The following is an 18,681-nucleotide window of genomic DNA, read 5'->3' on the forward strand; positions in this document are numbered from 1 at the left end:
GAACCAATTGCCAAAGTCGCAACACGACAGGCAGGAGACTATAACACAGGCTAAGGCCGAGAGCCTTGCTGCCCGTAGGCCGGCCATTGCGCCAAAGTACTCAAAGTACACAGGCACAGTAAGAAACCAAAAGTTTCGGCCGCCGAAAAAGATGCTGGCCTAGAGGCCAGCACCGAGAAAACTGGAACATTAGCTAGACCTCTGCCCACAAAGGGGAGGAGTAGCCAAAAAACCTGAGAAAAAGTGACAAGCCAAGAATGACTTCTCAAACATGCGTTGCCCAGACAATGCACCCTCAGGAAAATCTGAATGTTACTTCCGAGGCCAACTCAAGTGAACCTTAAGTTTGGACGAAACACCAGAACGCGTCTGATCGCTAGAGAAAGACAAAGTCAGACTCGGCGAAAGACAAACCTGGACCAAGTCCAGAAGCTGGTGGCAAGAGAAAACGGGGAAGCCCAAAGGCAGAAACCCCCCTTTAAACGGAAATCGACCTCTCAGCACCCATACGCTGGGAAAGAGAAAGAATGTCGAAGCCCGAAGCCACAAGCACAAGGAAAACAACAACCACCACCTCCAACGGATGAAATGGCTGTTGCTCCCGCCGAGGCTAAAACCCCGAAGCCCTAAGGCTGGCTGTTGTTTCAAAAACCCAGCGTCCTATGACGGCTGTGAAAGAAACAATCTCACCTGAGCTGAGGACGTAGGCCGCTTAGGCTGAGTCCGCTAGGTATAGCCTGCTTAGGAGCGGCCTGCTTTTGCTGCTTTCAAATTGAAGCTCAAAAGAAGGGAACCGCTGTTCTCTGTTGGTCTCAATCCCCTGCTTCTGGCATGAGAGGCCAGGCTGCCGGAGAGAGACCGTCCACCAAGGATGACGAACTGAGAATGTTCCTTGTCGACTCCTCAGAAAACCGGGAGTGGGCAAGAAACAAGTCCCTTCCGCACGAGACCGCATGGAAATAGCGCAGAGAGGACAGCCTCATCTGTGCCTCGTTCACCCTTGTAAGTGTGGAGAGGAGTGAAACACTTCCTCCGCGTCCTGCCCTTTACTAAGGGGAAAGGGCGCCAAGTAATCTGCCAGAGCGCGAGAAAGCGCCCGCAGGAGAGTCTCGGAAATGGAACTGAGTTCCAAAAGTTGTCAGCCCCCTTCCTCAGAGAATAGGAGATTCTGCCCATAGAACGGCAGAACCGAATCCTTCCTCAACGGCTTCGTAAGAAGCGAAAGAAGTTCCGGCGTGACCGAAAAACGGTGCACGCGGACGGGGAAAGGCCAACAGGCAGCTACGAGACGACCTTGGCCAAGGCAACTTCCTCTGGTCCGCTAAGGGCACGAAGGAGGAAGCCTGCGCAGGAGCGGCAAGGCATTCCGATGCCAGCTCCGAAGCTGAACCCTGAGGAACCAGCAACGAAACCGACGCCGGAGGCCACCCCCTGTCGAAGAGGGGGGCTCGGCGAAAAGGCAAAAAGGCGAAAAGCTACTAAGGGCGATTCTTCAAACCAGAAGTAGCTGCTTCCTCTTTGCCGACCGAAGTCCTTCCTGTTGGCAATCGATTGTGCTCATTCCCTAACTGAGAGGAGGATGAGAGGAATCAAAACCAAGGAAAGTGGGAGAGAGGAGCTCGCGGCCACCACCGGAGTGTGTGGATGCTGCTGTCCCAACAGAGGCAAGAAGCCTGTATGCCCATAGGGCAAGCCTTGTTCGAAATTCACCGGCGACCAAACGGAAGCAGCGGGAACTGAACCGGAAAATCCGGGAGGAGCCGGAAGTGCGGCAGCAACAGCAGCGCTATGCCAAAGCTGGTGCTGAGCCACCTACGAGCTGAAGCTCGGAACCCAAAGGTAGGCCGTAGGCCAGAACCGGAAGTGACAGTAACCTGTGCACTACCCGCTTGACCTACCCTCCTGCCAAGGCCGGAAGCGAAGCTGCCGGAAATGGCTGCCGTGCAAAGGGCAAAGCTCAAACCGGAAAGGGCCATGGGCTGCCCACACCCCGATGAACTAACATTTCCAGCCGGAGCCGGAAGAGAAGCTGTCGCGGACGACTGCTTACGTATAGCGCAGCTCAAGCCGGATGGGATCATTATTTGTCCACCTTCCAACGAGGCACTACTTCCGTGAACCGGGAGTGCCGCTGTCGCGTACGACTGCCGACGTAAGGCAAGGCTCGAACCGGACGTGACAGTAGCCTGTGCACTAACCAGTGAACCTACACTTCCGGTCGGAACCGGAAGAACAGCTGTCGCGGGCGACCGCTGTCATAGGACAAGGCTCGAGCCAGACGTGACAGTAGTCTGTGCACTAGCAAGTGAACCTCTACTTCCGGCCGGAGCTGGAAGCGGCTGCCGCGAACGACTGCTGACGTAAATTCGGAAGCTGGCCAGAGCCGCCGAAGGCAGCTGCTCCTCGTACACGGACCCGAAGTCCGAAACGCCACCTGAAGGGGACGGCTCATAGCCAAAAGAACCCGACAAATGACGCTGCGAGGGAAGGCCGTAAGCCGAACGCCCATCCTGTTGGCCATCGATGAAACTCGCACCCCTGACTAAGAGGAAGATGAGAGTCACCAACGACCGAAGGCAGCTGAAGAGAGGAGCTAGCGGCCACCACCGAAGTGGGTGGCTGCTGCTGTCCCAACAGAGGCAAAAAGCCTGTATGCCCAGGAGAACCACCGTATTCGAAATTCACCGGCGACACAACGGAAGCAGCGGGAACCGAACCGGAAAAGCCGGGAGGAGCAGGGAGTGCAGACGCAACAGCAGAACTATGCCATAGCTGGTGCTGAGGAGTCTGCAAGCCACAACCCGGAAGCCCTAGGCCGGAACCGGAAGTGACAGATGACTGTGCACGACCCGTTTGACCTACATTTCCTGCCCAGGCAGGAAGAGCAGCTGCCGGAAACGGCTGCTGTAGCAGGGCAAGGCTCGAACCGGAAGGGACCATGGGCTGTCCGCAAACCAGTGAACCAACACTTCCGGCCGGAGCCGGAAGCGAAGCTGCCGCGGACGGCTGTTTACGTAATTCGTAGCTCAAACCGGCAGGGACCATGGTCTGTCCGCTGTCCAGTGAACCACTACTTCCGGCCGGAGCCGGAAGGGAAGCTGCCGCGGACGGCTGCTTACGTAATTCGTAGCTCAAACCGGCAGGGACCATGGTCTGTCCGCTGTCCAGTGAACCACTACTTCCGGCCGGAGCCGGAAGGGAAGCTGCCGCGGACGGCTGCTTACGTAATTCGTAGCTCAAACCGGCAGGGACCATGGTCTGTCCGCTGTCCAGTGAACCACTACTTCCGGCCGGAGCCGGAAGTGCAGCTGCCGCGGACGGCTGCTGCGAGCACATACCTTGTGACGACCGTATCCCAAAAGGGACCTGCTCAGGTGCACTCCCGCAAGCGGTAGCCACCGAGCGCCGGCCGAGAAGAGAAACGCCTCCCTGTTCACCGCCTCCAGCACCAACGCCGAAGCCAGCAGGCTGGACAGGTGATCCGGAAACAACAGGAACACAGGAAGCCAACGACCGAGGGTCGCACACCCCCGGGAGGGAGGCAGAGCTGGAAACAGGGTCCGTCCGCGCCATCTCAATTTCTGGAAGCAAAGAGGACAAAAGGCTAGCCACAAGAGTGCCAGCCTCCGGCACAGGCGCCGGGTTCGAAACGGACGTGGTAGCGGTAATGCCCGCCGCCCGCGAGCCAGACGAAGTTTCCTCCGGCGCCGAAATGGGCACCGAAAAAACGAAGTTAGTCTTCGGGTCAGAAACGTGAACCGTGGGGTTCCTAGCCGAAGAAGTAGAAGCCGAGGACTTAGGTTTGCCAGGGCCTTTGCCCTTACTCTTGGCCTTAGCCGCTCGCTTTTTCTCACTATCAGACATGCTGTCACGCGAGAAAACAAACTACTGAAAATACACAAGTCTCTAGGACGTTAAAACTTCAGCAGAATAAACTAGCACAAAGTACAAGTTACAAGCAGGTAATAGTGCTACTGGTCGACGCTAAAAGTCCGAGCACGGACCCAAACTAACCAGCAAAAAACACCACGTGTAAGCGAAAAATGGCGACCAAAATGGCGGCCACAGCAACAAACTACCGAGCAAAATTCACAAGTCCGCGGACGAGAAAATTCTCAGCAGAATGGCAAAGCAAACAACAACAAAATGGAACAATCTCACCGCTAGAAACAGCTATGAGCAGACGGGGAGCCGAGGCTGGTGGGTGTCAAGCAGACAGCAAACAACAGCCTAGGAGCGAAATCAAGCACGACCTGTCTCTCTGGCTGAAAGATGTCGAATGAGGGTGTCTCGTATTGGGTACGAGATCTGTGGCGTGATGCACGCTACGGGAGGCAACCCAGGGTAGCAAGCTTGCTACTTTTTTGCTTGGGTTGCTTCCCTTATACTATAGACGGGATAGCGTTTTTTCAGTCTACCTAGCATCTCGACTGCGTCAATGCTAATATGTGACTCGGAGTAAGAATATGTAATTTAATCATTATTTGGCACAGCTTGACTTGATCAAAATAACACTTTTATTTTAATTTCTGAGAAACAAGGCTCATTTTTGGCTAGAGACACTATTACAGAACATTCTGTCCACATTCACAACCACTGTGATTCACCTCCACAGTGGTGACTGAAGAGCTATTATTCACCCTTACGGCAGTTATAAAAAAGCTATTTCACCTCCACAGCTGTGGGAGAAGAGCTATAATAGACGATGTTCAGAAACAACTCTGTCAAGTTTGTATTGGTTGTGGAAGAGAGAATACTCTTGTTTTTAGGGAGTCAAACTTTCCCAAGTGACATAATAGGCCAGACTTTCTTACACAACCCATACAAATCCAACAGTTATTTCCGGAATTCGTCCATCCACCATTACTGCTGTTACAGAAGAGCTATCTCACCTCTACAGCAGTGACAGAAAAGCTGTCTCCTTCGCCAGACGGGGGACCCTGGCTGCCCGGCTTCTGTGCAGCACCAGCCCCTTTACCCTGCACGTTGTCAATAGCGACAGGGGTGGCGTGCACACTGAGCCAGATGGCAGCCAGGTTCAAGTCATCCTCACACTCTTGCAGCGCTTGCTGGCAGTCTTTGGTGCTGAAGCCCATCTCCTGCAGGCGTTCCAGGGGGGGCTCTGCGTGGGGAGGAAGAAGTCAGTCAAGGTCACACTCAACTCCATGCTTGCTTGCGCTACTGTACAGGGGAACCCCCCTTTTAAGACCACCCACCCTGAATTAAGACCTCCTTTGTTGCCCCATTTTCTTTTCTTAACCCGTGTAAATTTACCTCCATTTAAAACTCCCTCGTTTTTCAGACCTGATTTTTTCCAGATTTTTGGCGGTCTTAAAAGGGGGGTTTCCACTGTACTGTGACATTCGTGGTCTCCTCTAAAACCCGTTTCTGGTCTCATCTGAAAGGCGTTTTCTTTGAAAATTTCTCCAACAGGCACATGACACCAGTTTGGTGTGGGGGATAGCGGTAAGGGTCTCCTAAGCCTTATACGCCAAACCACTGTCATGTGCCTATGGTTTTACCACTTCTGCTGAAATGCTGTCAAGAAGCAGCTGATGCGTACGCTTTTACCACATAGGGCAACATTGATATTACAGAGATCCTGAATGACATATGAAAGACAAAATTGCTTTCACAGACATGTTGCCTATCTGTAATACAGCACATGAAATGCGACTGTTTAGGAGTACAACAAACGTCACAGTACAAACTCAAAAGCAGTGGCAAAAGAAGAAAAAAAAGAAAAAGTAAGCTTACAAACTGGAGGTAAGACTATAAAATGGTGGATTTCCTTCACTAGTAGCACTCTGACCAACAATGTCAAAGGAGCAAACAGCCTGTTATATTAAAGCCACACGCCATGCAACAGGAAGGCCACAGTAACCATACTACACACACTTCATTCTCAGTTGCAGGAGTTTGTATCTCACCTGCGCACTGAGATACAATTTGTCCCACCAGGAACGTTTTCTACGTCCTGAAACATACAATTCCACGACAGACGACTGTACATAAGCTCAATGGAACATACAAACCTTCTTTACAGCCCTGGGACACGAGTAAGATTATCTAGCTGTCTTACATGAACATGGTGGTTTTTTTTATAACAGAATATTTTCAAGATCTTCTTGCAACACACTGCAGATTAAAAAACACACACAAAAAACGGAAAAAAATGAGGAGCAAAAACCTAGCTAACAAAAGAACAAAAAATTATACAAAGACAAGAACAGAACTACCAACCTGATTTCTGTGGTACTTCAGCATCAGTGCTGCTCCCATCCATATCTTCACCCTGTATAGTCACTGCTGGCAGCAGAGCTGAGGGAATTGTGGCAGCAGCCGTGGGTGTGGTTGCAGCAGGAGAGGCCGAAGTAGCAGTAGACCGATTCTTGGCTTGCCAGGCCTGGCCGGGCAGAGAGTTGATGATGCCCAGAAACATGACCATGTCATGGTACGACACTCGCACATTCATCGTGTTGAAGCCAATCTGAAAATGCCACACAAGCATGTCAGCTGTGAGAAAGAAATGTGGAACGGACAGACTGCTAACGTTCCAAAATCAAGAATAAAACCACAAGAAAGGTTATTTGATGGAATTTTTAATTTTTAAAAATTTTGTTTGCTTAACGCCCAGCCGACAACGAAGGGCCATATCAGGGCGGTGCTGCTTTGACATTTAACGTGCGCCACACACAAGACAGAAGTCGCAGCACAGGCTTCATGTCTCACCCAGTCACATTATTCTGACACCGGACCAACCAGTCCTAGCACTAACCCCATAATGCCAGAGGCCAGGCGGAGCAGCCACTAGATTACCAATTTTAAAGTCTTAGGTTTGACCCGGCCGGGGTTCGAACCCACGACCTCCCGCTCACTGGGCGGACGCCTTACCACAAGGCCACCGTGTTGCGGTTTGATGGAATATAAATTACAAAACACACTCAACGTCTAATACTAAGCTCCTGTATCCTTTTACCTTCCCTTATCCTCATTCATTCACCTCTTCTAATCACATCCTGCCATGGGTGCATGAATGAACACTCTGCCTCAACATTTTCCAAAGACACCAATACCATGGGATGATTGTACCTATGGTAATACCTGCACTGTGAGACCCCTCCAATAAGGACACCTCCAAATAAAGGACATCTACTGTCCCTTGGTCTAAAAACTTGATGAAAGTACACCTGCAATAAACATACATCTGCAATGTAGGGACATGTTTGGCTGGTCCCAAGGGTGTGTTTTCTCAGAGGTACCACTGTATTCCTTGGTTTAGATTTCTTTTTTTCCACAGGTGCTATACCTATACAATTGCCCTCATTTTGGCTTTAAGCTCAGTAACATGCACCCATGTCATGTACAGTGGAACCCCCCGTGTAATCCCCCCCTCCACCACCCAGTTTAAAACTTCCTCTTTTTTAAGGCCTTACTTTTTCACAGTTTCTGTTCATAACCTCTGTTAATTTACCCCCATTTTAAGACTCCCTCCCTTTAAAGACATGATTTTCTCACATTTTTTTAGGTCTTAAAAGAGGGGGGAGGGGGGAGGAGGGGGGGTAACTTTATCACTGCATCTGCATCCCACAGTCATACCTCTAGCAATAACTGCCTGAGCTGGGTCTCGGGGACGGCCAAAAGCCCTATGGCAGCGGAGGCGGTGGTGGGCCGGGGCTCCGGGAGCGGGTTGGCATTGAGGTCGATGCTGATGGTCATGGGGTCGATGATGGAGAGGGCGGTGTCTTCCTCCGCCATCAGACAGCAGGAGAAGACCTCCAGGGACCCCAGGCTGCAGCGCAACACCTTGTCTGACGCCTGGGGCTTGTACATCAACACTGCTGTGCTCTGTTGACACCATTTTCTTCATTTAATTTCATTTTCATTACTTTGTAATCCCCTTGCTGGGAAATAGACGACGTTCAGAAATAACTCTGTTGGGTTCGAACCTGTGACCGGAGGATCACAAGACCAGTGCTCTACCCACTGAGCTACCAGGTCCCCGCACCATTATGTGTTTGTGCATCAATACTGCAATCGTCCAAACCATTGCTGGGAAATAGACGATGTTCGGAAAAATAACTCTGTTGAGTTTGTATGGGTTGTGAAAGAATGAATCCTCTTGCTTTTATTGAGGAAATTTTTTTGATGTGACATTATAGGTCATTCACCAGACATGGGATTCCGAAAAAGTGATAATTAAGGAAAAAAAAAGGTGGGGGTCTGGGGGCCGCAGAAGGCCCCCAGTAGGGTCCAGGGGCAACGCCCCTGGTCGGGGTCTGGGGGCGAAGCCCCCAGAAGCTGAAGGTTTTTAGTGTTTTAGACACACAAAAATGGCCCTGAAATGCATATTTCAGCTTAATCATAGCCCCCCCCCCCCTTTCTCTTCCTTCCCATGTTTCTCAAATTAATTTTACCTAAGACTCAAAATAAGGAGGAGAAAGAGAGGGAGAGAGAGAGAGAGAGAGAGAGAGAGAGAGAGAGAGAGAGAGAGAGAGAGAGGCGGGGATGGGGGGGGGGTGGTGGCGTGTGACGGTGTGGTTTCAATGTTCTTACCTTGTCGGTGCCAAACGACCCCAGTGACTGATTACACGACTGGGTTTTCAGGATAGTCAGGTGCTTGTTGCTTTTCAAGTGGCTTTTGAGGGCAGTCTTTCCATTGGAACCGTAGTTGATAACATTAACATCGTTGCACAAAGTGCACTGAGCTTTTCCCGGCAAGTTGATTTTAGCAAAAGCATCGCCAACTTTCAGTTTCACGTCTTGTGTCTTCTGGCCTTTCTCGTATTTCCAGCTCAATGATACAACTTCATCGAGCCAGTCGAATCTCCAGAGATTTTTCTTGTACTTCTGCTGGTCAATTTCCCGGGATAGAACGGTTTCGTCTCGCTTTAGCTTCCTCATCATTTTGGCAAGTGGCTCAAAGCGATGTAAAAATGGCGCCGAATCATTCTCATACGGTATGCTTATACTGAATCCCCGATAGCTACGTTGAAACGGTGACTGTGGGAGACAAAGACACAGAGCGCGTTCCCATACGGATCGACCAGCAACAGTCTGACCGTTTTATGAACCAACCGTTCAAGAATAGTATGGAATGGAGCGTCGCGATCAGCGGACCGGCCGAAAAACTTGGGTCTATACCTACATATACCCCAAAATTTTCTCAGCGGATTTGCACGAATCTCAAGAATGATCCCTGGAGCCTAAAAATTTACGGAATTCCGTAATTTTACGGAAGAATCCCATGTCTGATTCACTGGTGAGGGGTGTGTCTGTCCACATGTGGAGGTTGAGGACGCACCGGTGGAGACAGGCAGCTCGCTAGTGACTGGCAAATAATTTCACATAAATTGTTGGTTTTGGAGTGCGTGACCTGCAGTTTTACTGTCATGTCTTTCTAAGTCAATGCCTTAATTTCCCCCCAATGTCAAATGTCAACCCCCATACTTGGAAAACTGGAAAGTTTCTTTTAATTCTTTATTTAATTTATTGCTTCACACCCTAGTCTGTTACATATAGCCAGTTTTCAACGATCTTCTTTGAACTTTATTCTTAAAGATCCATGTCGTGCTTTTGGACCATGACTCCAAGAATGACCCATATGCACTTGTGGGATAACTTAATAAACTCAACAGTAGTCTACGTTGTACTACAACAAAACAAACCTCTAAGATTGGCTTTAAACTAAGAAAGCTGTGACAGACCACTCACTAAGAGTGACTGCAGGCACTTACCTTGAGGATGACAGCGTTGGTGTCAAGAGATGTTGAGTTCTCCACCAAAACAAACTGTGTGTTTGACATGTTCAGCCGCAGTTCAAACGGAACCTTCACCTGGGGACAACACACACAAGTTAAACACTCCTCCCAACTGAATAAACATTATCCACTGTTATACCTTCTTCTTACAGATAAAGTAAGAACTAATCTGAGCAGCAAAACAATTCATGAATTTCATACAAGCGTTAACATGTGTCAACATCTGCTTGTACTGTTATTCAGCACTAACTACTTTATCCATCCCAACAGAAAACCAGAGCATACCTCTTCTGCCAGAGGTCCGCGTTTTGTGATGATGCCCCTGGACACCGTGAGAGGACTCTGAGTGCGACTGCCGGGAGCTTTGGAGGCTGGAGTTGAAATCTGTCTCTGCAGTTGTTCTGTCAGGGGAACTTCGCCTGTACATACAACACATTACTTGTAAAGTAAAAGAAAGCATAAGATTGAAACTAAACAAGAAGGGCAAAGCCCATACGACTCACATGCTTGACCTTGACCTTTACATGACCTTGACCTTCAGCTAAACCTAGCAATGACATCATACACTAAGAACTGCTTTACACATTTTTCCTACCAAAATACATGTGACCTTGACCCAAGGTCAAGGTCATCCAAGGTCATGCAACACAAAGCTGTTAATTCAAGACATAGGAAGTACAATGGTGCTTATTGGCTCTTTCTACCATGAGATATGGTCACTTTTAGTGGTTCACTACCTTATTTTGGTCACATTTCATAAGGGTCAAAGTGACCTTGACCTTGATCATATGTGACCAAATGTGTCTCATGATGAAAGCATAACATGTGCCCCACATAATTTTTAAGTTTGAAACAGTTATCTTCCATAGTTCAGGGTCAAGGTCACTTCAAAATATGTATACAATCCAACTTTGAAGAGCTCCTGTGACCTTGACCTTGAAGCAAGGTAAACCAAACTGGTATCAAAAGATGGGGCTTACTTTGCCCTATATATCATATATAGGTGAGGTATTCAATCTCAAAAACTTCAGAGAAAATGGGAAAAATGGGAAAAATAGCTGTTTTTTAGACAACATTTATGGCCCCTGCGACCTTGACCTTGAAGCAAGGTCAAGATGCTATGTATGTTTTTGGGGGCCTTGTCATCATACACCATCTTGCCAAATTTGGTACTGATAGACTGAATAGTGTCCAAGAAATATCCAACGTTAAAGTTTTCCGGACGGACGGACGGGGGGGACGGACGGACGGACGACTCGGGTGAGTACATAGACTCACTTTTGCTTCGCATGTGAGTCAAAAAGCAGCACACCTATATTAAATTCCATCCCTAGCCTTCAAAGTAAGATGTCAATGTCACTCACATGCATGCATGCATGCACACACACACACACACACACACACACACACACACACACACACACAGATTATATGCAACACAATTTATGCTGATCGATCAAGCTTCAGCTGCTAAATGAAAGTTTTGTTTTCTGTTCACTAAGTAGTTTGATTCACAAAGAGCACACTAACAAATAAACAACCAAACAAAGCAATAAACCCCAAAGAGGAACAGTAGCATGAAAGACAAAGATCCTAAAACCATAAACAAACAAACAAACAAACAAACAAAGAAGCTCAACTGACTGTCAAGGAAAGGGTTTGGCGGCTCGGTCATGAGGAACTCCTGCACGGAGATGAGCCAGTCGAAGATGCACATGACCCGCATGTTGTTGAGGAGCACGGTGAACTCAGTGCTGTCGGGAGACGAGCGGAAGTGCATCTCCATCTGCAGGCCTTGCTGGCTGCCGGACCCTGTCTGCGGCTGTAGGATGCTGGTGAACACGTTGGGCCTCGCATTCACTGGCTCTTCTGAAACAAGTCCCTACATTGTTACACACCAAACAAGCACTGGAGGACTACTTTAATACTAATTGGTGCGTCAGCAGAACAAACAGTGATCAATGGAAATTGGTTAATAAAATGTTAAGCTTATGGTCATAGTTAAAACCTGCCCTAACAACCAACTCTCGATAATGATCACCTGCCCACAAGGACCCCCCCCCCCCCACCCTCCCAAGAGTATTTTTCCTCATATAATTAATCTTTCTACAGTAACCAATTGTATAAAACAATCTCTTTTAGTCAATCCCTTTGTTGATCGTAATAGACAGGTTTGATCATAAACGACGTTAAACACCAAATAAAGAAAGAAAGAAAGGTTTGATCATATAATTTTAAGCTCATGAAGTGTGGAATGTGATTCTGCAGGCTAAAAATGACCAGCATAGTTGAACCTAGCCTGGGGACCACCTCTTGATAACAACCACATGTCCACAATGACCACCCCAAAGGAGTTTTGTTCTCTCTACATAATTCACGTTTCAATAGTGACCGACCTGTCTATAACAACGACCTCGGTTGGTCCCTTGGACCTGTCTATAACAACCACCTCGGTTGGTCCCTCAGTTGGTCCCTCGGTTGGTCCCTTGGTTGGTCCCTTGGACCTGTCTATAACCACCTCGGTTGGTCCCTCGGTTGGTCCCTTGGACCTGTCTATAACCACCTCGGTTGGTCCCTCGGTTGGTCCCTTGGGTGGTCATTATAGACAAGCTTGACTTGAGTACAAAATCTGCTCACCAGTCATTCCGACAGAAAATAAAACAAAACAAACAAACAAACAAACAAAAACATCAACCAGCAATGCCTACCTTTGAAGCGAGTATCGGACACTACAATTTCATGCGACACAAGGTCAATGTCCTTAGACTGGTCCGAGTAGCTCTCGAAGGACAGGCGCGATCGGATAAAGTCGAGACGAGCCAGAGACTGCTGGGACTGGGTGGGCGTGGCGTGTGAGGTCAGAAGCTCCACTGTCACATTGTGCAGCTGTGTCACTAGGCTGACAGACTTCCACACGTCTCCGCTCAACACAGTCTGCAACACATCACATCCACACAACTGAAGATGCAGCTTTAATTTTCATTGCATGATGCTTCTCTCACTATTCAAGTTGCATCTCTCCTTTATAGAATTCAAAATCTTTGGAAATGACTAACCAATCATAGGCAGGAAAAGTATTGAGACCGGGCTGTTAAACTAGAATTTACATCTGTTAAGGGGAGACAGGGTAGGCGGGCACTTTTTTATTTTATTTTGGAAACAGTTTGCTGCTTGTTTGATTTTTGCAAGCAGAATAACCTAATTAAGGGAAACCATTTTAAATTTTGAGTGAAAAGCAATTTTTGGGGGTTTTATTCACCAAAATGTGAGAAAAACGTTATAAAATGTGCTTTTTTTAAAATGTTGCAGTTTGTGAACCAGTGCATGTTTTGATCCAATTTTTCTTCTTTGCAGCAATATGTGTGTGTTTAATAATTCTGTGCATCGAAAAGCATTTCTAAGCAATATATTATTTTAATTTAGCATTTTCAGTTACCGGTTCAGTTCTGATAAGAAAAATACATGAGATCCTAACTGTCAGACTCATAAAAACCCAACCAATGCACTGAACTCTTATTCCATGCACAGAACTGATGCTGTACAACTCATAAACAACATATACAAAAACTGAACAAATCCATCAAGCCTTTCAAAAGTTGCAACATTTTAATTGTAGCGTTTTGTCTGAAAATTACATTCAGAGAAAACAGCATTTTAAAGATTTGAACCAGTACATACAAAAACAAGTAGCACAGTGCACCCTGAATTCATATGTTTTTATCAGAATGACCACTTTACTATGATGGGGAAATGATTTGACGATCAAATTATCCGGACTTTTTTTAAAAAATCATTTGAAAACTCATCTATGTTAGTGCAGATATGAATCAAAACGAAACTGTCGGACTCATAAAAACACAAGGAATCCACTGTATTCTTATTCCATGCACAGAAATGGTGCTTCACAAATCATAAACAACATATACAAAATTGGAACAAATCCATCTAGCCATTCAAAAGTTACAACATTTTAATTACCACATTTTGTCTCAAATTACATGTAGAGAAAACAGCATGTAAAAGAGTCTCACTAGTACCCCGGTAAACTAGTACCACAGTAGAGCTTGAATTAATGGGGTGGTTTTTTTTAACCAGAATAACACTTTAACTATGAAGGGGAAATGATTTGATAATCAAATTATCAGATTTTTTTAATTTAAAAAAAAATCATATGAAAACATTAAAAAAGTCAATTATCTGTGTTTGTGCTGATATGAAAATATTGATCAGAACCAAACTGTCAGACTCATAAAAACCCAACGGATGCACTGATTTCTTATTCCATTGCATAGAAATGATGCTTCACAAATCATCGACAGCATTACATAATTATATATACACAAATGGAACAAAGCTGTCAAGCCATTCAAAAGTTGCAACATTTTAATTACAGTATTTCTGTGCTCAATCCTAACACTGCAGCAAATTTCTGTAAAGCTGAATGTCCCTTTCCATGTACCAACATGGTCATACGCGGATTATTTTAAATGCAACTTTACCACCCGAAGCGTTGCAAACACTGGGAGAAGAGTAAACAACTGCAGACTTGAATGGACACTCATATGCACTCCAGATGCAGGGCCTGTGCAAATCCTTGGGCTGATGCATCACCTTCTTTCATAATCAGACTGCTATCAGACAAGCATTCAGTACAGGATACATGTATAGACCTTTCAGCAATAGATTGAGCTGATCAATGTTGACAAAAGCCCAACACATGTCAGCGGAGTGACGTTGCACAGTACCAGTATCCATATCTGCTTGTGATGGGTCAGAAGATGGCAAAGTATCTGTATCTTCTAATGGTTGGTCAGAAGATGGCAAAGCTGATGTTTCTGCTGTGGAAGAGGGTAGTTCCGGTTTAGCAAACTTTTCCATCAGGTCAATCTTTCTCCTCGCTGCCACCACAGGAGGACTGGCTCTCCCCTTGCTCCAACCTAATAAATACACAAACACTGATTTAATATTTGATACAACTGTCCATGGTTTTTGTTTGTAATAAGCTGCAAAATTTAAGACTCAATATAAACGTCAACAAGTGCTTGTACTTTATTTTGCAAATGACCATGTTACATGGGGTGTACCTCAACTTTTTGGCTAGGCCGGTAAATCAGAAATCCCAATCAGCCCCCAACCACTGAACCAGGCGGGTTTTCTTACAACCACCTCAGCGGCTCGTACCCACATATGTCGGTTGACGAACACACACACACACACACACACAAAAGACATTCATTAATTGGCCCCTATCACAAAATTGACATGTCAAGTTTACTATGGGATTTGAGTAACCACACAATCACATACACACAGGAACTAATACTGAAACTAGCTGAATTATTTTCTTTCTTTCTTTCTTTCTTTTCATATTTTTCTTTTAAAATTAATTTATTCATCACACTTGCTATGTATTTGCTTGTTTCTTGTCTGTTGTCTGTTTTGTGTGTGTGTGTGTGTGTTCTGTGTGTGTGTATACATTTTCAGATTTCCTAAACCAAGCACTGTTTGCAGGTGATCTTTATGCTTTTGATTCATGAGTTGCATCCCCAGTCCTTTAGTTTAACTCTTTTTTTTTCTTTGGTGAAGTAAATTGGATCTATTTTTTTATTCCTTAGTTAATGGAAAAGATTTGACAACAATATTGCTGTCAATGATAGGTTGGTCAGCCATGCTGGTGTAAACCAATCCTTTAGAATTAGAGAACGCTCTCTAGTAGGGTACCTATTTTCCTACGGTCAATGACCAGAAACAAAAACTGTGTCAGTCGTACATCGCTCAGATGCTGCTTCTCAGTTTGACCCCAGACAAAGAATAATGATGACATGTTACACCATAGTAAGCTCTCAAGGACTGGCCAGCGAAGAACAATAAAATAGGGGTTGTGAAGACGATATCACAGAGATGATCGAGGGAGGGAGGGAGGGGGGGTGCGACGGCGGCATGGTCAGTAAATTGGATCAAGAAACACGCAAAATACTTCAGACACAAACTGTTTATCATTTACCTGCAAACCCTAACACATTCTTACAACAACAACAACATAACAATGTGCAATAAATCACGTTGTCAAACAAACAAGATCGAAAAGAGAAAGAAGCAAAACCCACCTCGTCGAGTCAAGAATCTTAGAATGTCGTCTGCTTCAATACGATAATGTTGGTTCATTTCGGAGTGTTGTTACTTCTTTCTACTGTTCGCTGCTGCTGGTTCATCTTTCTCTGATATTTCTTGCCACTATGCCGAACATTTCCAATGTTAGGGTTGTTCTCCGCAGCTCAAAACTTTGAAAAATGCTGCTGAATCGGTGAAAACGTCATGGATTTGTTGACACCGGGGGACTGATAAGTTGTCTACTGCGCTTGCGCCAAATGCCTTTGACCTACATATATTTGCATATATTAATTCCGGGGTTTCGGTTGGAACGGATTCTCTCTCTTTGTGCCTATGTCAACGGAAATTCCCCAACGGTGATGACGTCATCTTGAAGAACGGAAATTTCCACACAGTTTGAACAGCGAAGGGTCATGTCATGTGCGCACATTTACCAGCACGGAGTATCCAAAGTTGACCATTTTTTCGATTTTTTTGATAAAACACAGACAAAAACAACAAAACATTGGTTTGAAAATGGTTTTATTTACATGAATACATGTCTAAAAGGATAAAAGCAGATTATTGAATGCATTCCAGGATGTTCAAAGGTGTGAAAAATGCAACAACCCCAAAAAGGTGTATGAGACCAAAAATAACTCATTTTGCCTACCCGGTCTGCCCTTAACCGAACTACTTTCACATTTGGTCTACATCAACTTCATCTTATGCATGACCAGTCAACAAAATGGCATGATTGTAGGTCAAAAGGTCTGACTTTTGTGTATGTATGTATCTATGTGTGCTCCTTGATGTGTATTTTCCATTTTTGAGACATTATTAATGCAAATTGCATTATTTGTATACATCATGTTGGATTGAACCTGTAAAGCGCTTCGAGCCGTGGGAAGCGCTATTTAAATGTTCTATCATTATTATCACTGTGCCGGCGGGGATGTAGCTCAGTCGGTAGCGCGCTGGATTTGTATCCAGTTGGCCGCTGTCAGCGTGAGTTCGTCCCCACGTTCGGCGAGAGATTTATTTCTCAGAGTCAACTTTGTGTGCAGACTCTCCTCGGTGTCCGAACACCCCCGTGTGTACACGCAAGCACAAGACCAAGTGCGCACGAAAAAGATCCTGTAATCCATGTCAGAGTTCGGTGGGTTATAGAAACACGAAAATACCCAGCATGCTTCCTCCGAAAGCGGCGTATGGCTGCCTAAATGGCGGGGTAAAAAACGGTCATACACGTAAAATTCCGAGTGTACGTGGGAGTTTGAGCCCACGAACGCAGAAGAAGAAGAATGACTGTGCCCACCTGTATACTGGGGTCCTGCAGGTGCGACATAAGCGGTCTCTGGAACTCCTCCACTTTCTCCCCCAGGTTGTGTGCTAGCAGCCCCCTGACCAGCTTGTACTGACCCATGTCCAGTCTGCAGTACACGGAGGACAGCTGACCGGCCGCACGCCAGTCTGGGGCGCTGTGGCTCACGTCGCCCTCCAGGTTGCGCTCCACGTGAAGTCCCAGCTGGATCTTCTCTTGCAGGAGGTGGCCTGGCTGTTGACAGTTAGAAGGACAAGTCTGTGTTATGCCAAGTCATGAAAAAATCCACGTTAGTCTGTGACAGGACACTTGCGCACATAAAGTTGAAAGCATAATGTCATTCAATGTTCCTTGGAGAAGCCTTCTGTGGAATGAATTTAACTGGCATGTATCAGTAAATTACTGCCCAAGAAAAAGGAAAAGTGGAGAAATGTAAGCTTGCTAGCGGCTTCCTCTAAAACTAGAATAAAAAATATTTTAAAAATTCTTGAACACAGAATGATGTTGCTATGGAAGCACAACATAAAATCATTCGTTCTGGGAGGTAGACAACACAACATAAACAAGGGCTCTCATTTGTTTCGATGGACACCAGACCTTCCAAGCTGAAAAATGGCGCTAACATTTTTCAAGGGGGAACTTTGGTAGCAGATCTGTGATTTATAACAGGCTAAAAACAAAATGATTTAAACTGTGAACAACTTACTGGCAACATGCTGAGTATTTTTCACTTTACTGACCTCAATCTGAATGACATAGGACGTGAACTCCATGTCGGAGGCTTGGTCACCTTGGTAGTCCCTCTTGGCCACTCGCGTGGCGGTTAGCAGGTCCATGTCAGACAGACGAATCTCCATGACATCCAGTACACAGCGATGTACAGGTACTTTCCCCTCTTCCTCCAGGTCACCACTACTGCTGGGAGTTGGATTCCCCACGACGGTGCTGGTCTGACTGCTGCTAGAGGATAGGTAAGCGTCGCTGGCCATTCTCTTAGTGGACAGAAACTGGCTGGAGGCTTTGGGGTCCACGCTTGACCCTCTGTCCGGGGAGGGGAATGTGTCCGAGGACTCGGAGGCGAGGATGCTGCTGGCCACCTCCAAGCCATCGTAGCGAGCGTCCTCGTCCAGACTGCCGTACACGCTCGACGCCATGGGGTCTCTGGATGCCGGGGGATAGCAGTGCTCGAACACACTCTCAGTCATGTCCCTCATCCCTCCGCTGGACCGGCGCGACTTGGATTTCCCAGCATCCTTTTTGGCTTTGGGAGCCTTGTGCTCCTCAAACCTGTGTTATTATATATTGTTTTATAGTGCAATGTGTTATTAATTGATATAGGAGTGTAAAATAATGTTATGGTGTTGTTGGTTTTCCCCACTGATTATGCAATGCTCTGAGCAGGGTTTAACCCTGGGTATATGTGTTTAAAAATAAAATGCATTATTATTATCAAGGTTATTCCCAGATACAGAAGACAATAGGTCAGTTGGACCTGGATTTAAACTA

General features: G+C 46.3%; 1 protein-coding gene across 1 annotated transcript in view; it reads right to left on the reverse strand.

Moving 5' to 3' along the window:
* LOC138961713 (intermembrane lipid transfer protein VPS13D-like) overlaps positions 1 to 18,681 on the reverse strand; it is a 119,349-nt gene that overhangs the window by 54,253 nt on the left and 46,415 nt on the right. Inside the window, exons 37-45 of the mRNA XM_070333383.1 lie at positions 17,916 to 18,462; positions 17,170 to 17,409; positions 12,470 to 12,695; positions 11,406 to 11,630; positions 10,047 to 10,180; positions 9,738 to 9,836; positions 7,600 to 7,848; positions 6,244 to 6,490; positions 4,893 to 5,122 (exon numbers count right to left, since the gene is read on the reverse strand). Of these exons, the coding sequence (XP_070189484.1) occupies positions 4,893 to 5,122; positions 6,244 to 6,490; positions 7,600 to 7,848; positions 9,738 to 9,836; positions 10,047 to 10,180; positions 11,406 to 11,630; positions 12,470 to 12,695; positions 17,170 to 17,409; positions 17,916 to 18,462 (2,197 nt within the window). The remainder of the gene's footprint in view (positions 1 to 4,892; positions 5,123 to 6,243; positions 6,491 to 7,599; positions 7,849 to 9,737; positions 9,837 to 10,046; positions 10,181 to 11,405; positions 11,631 to 12,469; positions 12,696 to 17,169; positions 17,410 to 17,915; positions 18,463 to 18,681) is intronic.

Source organism: Littorina saxatilis, linkage group LG3, assembly GCF_037325665.1.
Source record: "Littorina saxatilis isolate snail1 linkage group LG3, US_GU_Lsax_2.0, whole genome shotgun sequence".
Lineage (NCBI taxonomy): Eukaryota > Metazoa > Mollusca > Gastropoda > Littorinimorpha > Littorinidae > Littorina > Littorina saxatilis.